This window comes from Rhagoletis zephyria, unplaced genomic scaffold (genome assembly GCF_001687245.7).
Source record: "Rhagoletis zephyria isolate East Lansing unplaced genomic scaffold, Rhagoletis_zephyria_1.1 Rzeph_scaffold_00565, whole genome shotgun sequence".
In the NCBI taxonomy this organism is placed as follows: Eukaryota; Metazoa; Arthropoda; class Insecta; order Diptera; family Tephritidae; genus Rhagoletis; species Rhagoletis zephyria.
The window spans coordinates 106,775-113,706 of NW_016157649.1; the positions used below are offsets into that span (position 1 = coordinate 106,775).

Sequence of the window (6,932 nt, forward strand, 5' to 3'; positions counted from 1 at the left end):
TCACGGTTGACCAGAGCTTACTCACACCAGAGGTGAAGTTACAGGCCTTGGTCCAATTGGACCGAAACGTCAACGCTGATTGGTTGAGCTACGCTGTAATGGGCTTATATTAATTCGCCTTGCAATAAANATTCGGTCATAGCTTTGGGAAGTGAGTTTTTGTTTGCAGAAAATTGCCTGTTTAATAAACTAAAGAAATAAATAAAGAATCCTATAAGTGTAAGCAAAGTGAAAGCAGTGTTCTGAACGTTTAAACTTAAATTAAGCAAACAAATTTAATGTTCAATTTGATTGTATTTTCAAACCAATTTTGCCTACCAAAAGCTTCATCAAACCAACCAAGCTACCAACGGAGAATGAATATTGGTCCAATTGGACCGAAACGGCAACGCTGGTTGGTTGAGCTACGCTGTAATGGGCTTATATTAATTCGCCTTGCAATAAACATTAAAAATACAATAACTTAAAAATATTCTGAACTAGTAAAATTGTCAGAGACCTTGGAAAATGTATTCCAAATTTCAATCGCGGTTGTATTCCAAACTTCAATCGCGATTTCCCAAAACTTGCTGAAATTAACAAACGAGAATCCCTTATCCGGACGGCGGAACGTCTAAAAAATCGTTGCCTGGGTAAAATAATATAGTATGATACTTTCGGCAGGTTATGGGAAACCGATGTTAGAGATTTACAGCCGTATTTTAACAAATTCACAAACCTTAGCTCATTAATGCTGTGATTTCTACTGCGCCTCAAATGTTGCTGCAGCAACAAATATGCCGCTACAAGTAAAATTTTATGTTTTTGTGTATTTTTCTAGCACTTAAGCTAGGATCCCGCTATCGGCGAAAATAGCACATACACTTGTGNCTTAATGCTGTGATTTCTACTGCGCCTCACTTAAGCTAGGATCCCGCACTTAAGCTAGGATCCCGCTATCGGCGAAAATAGCACATACACTTGTGATCAGCTAATCACAGCAACATTTTGGTAAATTTTGGCTATTTTGCTTTCGTTTATTTAATGTTTATTATTTTTCTATATTTTAATATTTAATGGGCTATTAAACTGCATACTCAAAAAAATTCTAAAAAATCTGAATAAGAGGTTGAAAATCTAGCTGAAACTTTGCAGATTTTTCATAATTTTGACACAAAGTTTGAAATCTGGGTTTATGTGGTGTTTGTTATATAATGAGCTAGACTTTTATGGAAAAATAATAAACAAAAGGAAAATTTGCCAAAATTGATGAAAATGTTGCTGGCTTAATTAGCTGATCACAAGTGTATGTACCGATTTCCATCGTGCTTGATTGGTACATATTTAAACAATTTTTACAACTACATTCTTATTGCATATTGTGACAATTTTTTAAATAAAATAAATAAAAATAAACAAGTTGTTGAAATTGATCACGGCATGAGCGCCCGATTAAATTCGAGGCATATTTTACAACTTGATTGTTGTACAATGAGCAAAAGAGTGTTCACATTATCGGCACAGCAATATTAATTTTGGTTGCTACATAGTCAGCACAATTTCAGCTCAGATTTCCGCATTTCGAGATGCGCCGAAAATCAGCCCATAGCACCGATAATCGGATCTTAGCTTTACGAAAATTTAATGTTATCTTGTACAGCTTGATTATTATTGTATGGAAACCTGTTTTATGAATAATACCCATACTATTTTCTTAAACTTTCATTAACTAATATAGCTTTTGCAGACACTTTTTATAAAAGTAGTTTTTCGTATGTTACATTTTCACGTTAAATTCCGTCAATTCCTATAGAAAATAAATCATTTTTCACTTAAATTGCTTTCGTGTAATTGGTTGTTAGAATCAGTAATTGGCATATGAGCAATAAATAATTTGCCTTATCCTGGGTTTCGCCCGAAAAAAAGTTCGCCCCAAAATTTTTATTCCGCCCATAGTAAATACATGGAACCCAAAATTGAAAATGGGCCTGTTCGGGGGAAAAGGAACTCATGATAAGGCTGAATATCTTATTTTAAAGTACCGAACTGCATCTTTAACTAAAAATCGTCAAAATGGCGCGTACGAGAATCTTTTACCCAGGCGAGGAAATGTGTGCAAAACTCTTTCGGGAATTTATATGCTGTTACAACAACAGCCTCTCACATACAAACATATGTAGATTATTTACTTAAAACTTTCGTACTCTAGTATCTTTCGTTTATGTGTCACCAAAAACTTTAATAGTTATCTACATATGTACATACATATCACCACCATCGTTGTAAAATACCCTATTTGACAAATTTTAATTTTTACAGGAGAAGCAAAAATCCTTCTAAATTAATAGCTCAAGTAGCTTTTGGTGTCCGCTGTGGTTTAGTGGTTAGCAGTGTGCGCTACCATTCCGCAGGGCCTAGGTTCGAGCCCAGTTTCCACCTAACATAAAAAAAAAGTTTTCTAATAGTGGTCGCCCCTCGGCAGGCCATGCAATACAATACAATCGCCGTTCGGAGTCTGCGTAAAACTGACAACATCAAGGCTTACGCCACAAATCGAAGCAGTAGCTCGGCCAAACAATAACATATTGTGTAAGCGCCAATCTAATAGCTGTTCTAAAGATGAAAAGAAATTTCGTTCTTTTTATGGCATGACTTTTAATACCAATATAACGGCGTATTAATTTGAAAATCAACTAACGTTATCCTTAACAAATTATAAATGCGAAAGTTTGTTTGTTTGTTACACTGATTTCATTTAGTCAAACTTAAAATATAGGATCGATTTTATCTGGATTAGACAAGAGGGTGTGGCACGTCCCATACAAACGGAATTATTCATACTGCATATCTCTGGAAATGTTTGTGGTATCTAAAGTACTGAAACTTGGTATGAATATACTTAGTATGTATATAAAATCAATTCCAAACTCATAGGGGAGAGCTGTGGTTTAAAAATTAAATTTACTTTGAGTTTATTTGTTTGTTACATTATTGTTACATCGAAAGAAGGCTTTATTTCTAAGCTACATGTATCTGGGTTGCCTCCTGTTTGAAAAATCAAGTTCAACTTGAATCAAGGTTGCCACATGTTCAAATGGTTAAATTCATATTCAGCTGCATTGCGTAAGTCCTAATTTAGGCTAAATTGTACCACTCGACAACATTGGCATTATCTACTGTCGTGCTGAAATAAGTAAACGACGAAAATCGTTGAAACCTATGCAGTGCTGCCAAGTTTTTCCGTTTTAATACATTATTCGAGTCGAAATTTTTGGCGATGACATGAAATTTTCCATACGATTCGACTCTTGAAAAACGACTTGCATCCGACACGACTCGCAATGAGGATGAATCATTTGAAATAATGCTTTCTATACGTCATTTAGGAGGGATGCCTCCTGTTTAAAACCTCAAATCGGCTTTGAACTCAAGGAATAAGGCAATTAAAATGTAACACAAGAGGTTTGAGAAGGTTTTAGTTTGAAAATACATATTTTGAAGAGACTCCTACGTTTTTGGCTGAGATGAGTTTTATTGAAATAAATTACACCTAATGTAACACGCAGAAATTTCTTACACTCAGCGAAGCGGGAGAGGGAAATCTAGTATTTAATAAAGTATTTTATTTCCGAAAAAATGTTGTTGTTGTTGTAGTAGCATACAAATTCCCCAAAGGCTTTTTGGGGAGTGTCAAATGTGGCCGCTTGCATTGATGTTGATATATAAATTTACTCGCATGTTATGTCATATATATATACATATATGTATACTAGATATCTTATAAAATATTTAAAATATTACTAGTGATTGTATAAAACTACGGGACTCACTTCTTTATGACTTTGGAAGCTCTCTAATGACGCGGAATTCCTTGTGGCAATTAGGCATGGACTATCTTGACCATTGCGGACAAGAGGGTAAGTACGCAGTTTCATTTGCAAGCATATTGAATATTTTATTTCGTTAAAATTAAAGGTCAAGCGGCGTTGTCTATGCTACTAACGAAGATACCGTTACGTACCGAGAAACAAGCATTAAAAATTATTGGGATCGCACAAAAGAAACAATTTTTCGCTGTTGGTAAGTCGATGTTAAGACACGAAAACTTGTTGCAGCAACTCGAAGCTTGTAGGGGAGAGGGCGACGAGGAAAGGGGACGGGTAACGAGTTGCTCGTACTCGGGAAACACAATTTGTGCCCTCGTTCCTCTGAGTAATTCAAGACAACTACAATTGCGTACAAGAGTTTCTGTGCGTGAATGCAAAGGGCAACACCAAAAGAGAAATCGCCGATAATAAGCAGCTCGAGTTTCCGTGTCTGAACGCAAACTAAGAACGATCAATAATATGCCTAATATTCCGTTTAATGTTTTTTCACGTTTTGCTTTTTAGAGCAGGAAATTTGCAAAATACAGTCAAAAATTTCACTAAACGAGCACCGTTATGGAAACGCCTTAGAGTGGGCTATTCGCTCAAAGGATACACTCTACGTAACTTCAATAGCGGATTTTTTATTAAATGTAGGCATTTTTTTCTTTTTAGTGTCAGATAATTATGTTATTAAATTATTTGCAGCACTATTCAAAAACTGGAGATATGCTTTGCCCAGATGTTATCGCAAACGTTGGCCCCAAGATGTTCATCTCCCCACGCTTAGTCTTTTTAGTGAAATATTTTGATTTTTATCAATTTTATAGGAAGAGGGATTTTTTGCCAGCTGCGGAACTCTTGGTTAACTTGCTGGAATCCAAGATTACGCCAGAATAGTAAGTTTCTATACAACTAGGGGGATTCTCGAAGAATTGCAAAGCCCTTGCACGATGCAAACATTTCGCAAGACTTCAAGAATCTCCCTACTTTATTGCAATATATTACAACCCTATTGTGAGTGTAGACTAGTAGTAGATAAACGACTGTTAGTGGATTATCGATTATCCGTGGTATTTTCGAAGTCGTTTTCTCATTCAATAAATGAGTGCTAATAGTTTATAGTCGCTCATCCTTCTACAAACAAACAGTTGAAGAAAGATAAGCAACTAAAAACTATTCACAGTCGCTTGTTCAACTAGAAATCGACATTCATAATACCATGAAAAAGCGATAGTCGAATAATAGTCGTTTATCTACTACTAGTCGACACTCGCAATATTTGTGTTAATCTTTTTATTTGTATTGTGCACATTTAAAATTTTTAAACTCAATTTCAGCTTCTGGCCTTCATTGCTGATTGATTCCATTCCTTTACTGGAATCGAAAGATCCAAAAATACTTTCTAAAGAGACATGCGCGATTCTACATCACTTGGAATCCGAGCTGGTACCGTTAATTGATAAGAAGAAAAAGCGGCTGGAGAAGTATCCTGATGTAAGTTTTATCTAACAATTTTAATTAAATATGCAAATATGTACACATATTAAATTTACAACTTTTTTCATTTAGGAGCCAATCGAAATTCTTAAGGACTATCGAATAGAAAATATTGAAGAAATTATTAACCTACTACGTCTTGCTTGTGCTCGCAACTTGTCTCGGGCTATTATAATCGAAAACACTATTATGGGGTGAATACTAATTATCATTAAATATTTATTTGTTTAAAACTAAAATGCTAAATACAAACTGTTTACATCTACACCAGTTTTAGAGACAAAAATAATTAATTTAATTCTTAATCACGCCTAAATATTGGCCTGTCAAAAAATTACGAAAAGGTTAACAAATAATTACATTTTAGGGGCTCTTTGTAGTTATGCTTAATATTGCGAGTTTTAAAAGCCATATTTATCAAATTAATTCGGTTTTTTGCAAAAAATATACTTTGCGTACATTTTACCCAGTACACTTCTTAAAAAATATAAAAAATCGGCGAGTGAACATTACATTATGCTTAAAAACGAAGTACTAATAATATAGAAGAAATTACGTTTTAAAAATCGTTACATACAATGTTAGAACTATCTTTATTTTCACACTATAGGATAACACAACAAAAGGGTTATTAACGATCCACCTATTAAGCTTGCAACTTTTATTGTAGTAAGCACACTATAGGCGGGGAGGGGGTGGGGGTATATTTTAATATCATAATCAATTTTTTTATTACGAACCGCTAAAGCTGCATCGCAAATACGAATAATTATACGCGTATGCACTCATAGCATTCACACACTTAATCCAGGCTCAATCCAGTTTAATTCAAACGAAAATCAAAATTAATCAAATTAAAGTAACCCGAACTAAAACGTATTTAAACGAAACGGTTTTTTTCCGCCTTATACAATTTTTTACCTGCCATTTGACAAATTCAAAATGTGTAGAGCCAGCTAATACATATAGCCTGTTCCCGTACTTCACGATTTGCAGGTTTTACAGGCTGTTTTCGCCTTTAATAAACCTTATGTGAACGTGTCGCACGGGAACGACTTTGGACCAAATCCTACAAAATTAAATAAATAAAAATATATTTGAATTTATTCAGGAGCTCCATAGCCATGGGTAATAGCGCAATTTTATGGCGCTAGCTTAATAACGTCGGCGCTACCTATGGTGTCAGCGCAATAGCGCAGCGTACTGATTTGAACACGGTGCCATCTGAGTGTCACCACAGTACCCATCGTCATACAGTGTAACACAACATACAGTGGGGTCATGTGAATTTAATTGCTAGGAATGTAGTAAATGCCACGATATTCTCATCATTATTGACTAAAAGCTTTAATTTTGGCAAGATACTTAAGTTTCTGCCGGTCTCGCTCAAAAACAAAAACAAAGTACGTGTAATTTTTCAATTGAGGGATTCATAACGGTGTCGTATTGTTGTATGACGTAAACTTTAAAAGCTTAAATAAATGTTTAGAGAACTTGAAACCGCAACCAACTATTTTAACACTGCGAAAATTCATAATATGACTTTGGTGGTACTTTGCGAATCCCCTTAATATATTTTTTATGCGT

At 34.9% G+C, this 6,932-nt stretch overlaps 1 protein-coding gene across 1 annotated transcript in view; it reads left to right on the plus strand.

Moving 5' to 3' along the window:
- Nup75 (nuclear pore complex protein Nup75) overlaps positions 1–5,926 on the plus strand; it is a 7,831-nt gene extending 1,905 nt beyond the window's left edge. Inside the window, exons 5-10 of the mRNA XM_017612660.1 lie at positions 3,784–3,896; positions 3,955–4,059; positions 4,371–4,498; positions 4,554–4,744; positions 5,186–5,342; positions 5,418–5,926. Coding sequence (XP_017468149.1) covers positions 3,784–3,896; positions 3,955–4,059; positions 4,371–4,498; positions 4,554–4,744; positions 5,186–5,342; positions 5,418–5,543 — 820 coding nt within the window. The 3' untranslated portion in view covers positions 5,544–5,926. The remainder of the gene's footprint in view (positions 1–3,783; positions 3,897–3,954; positions 4,060–4,370; positions 4,499–4,553; positions 4,745–5,185; positions 5,343–5,417) is intronic.
- The last annotated feature ends 1,006 nt before the right edge of the window (positions 5,927–6,932 follow it).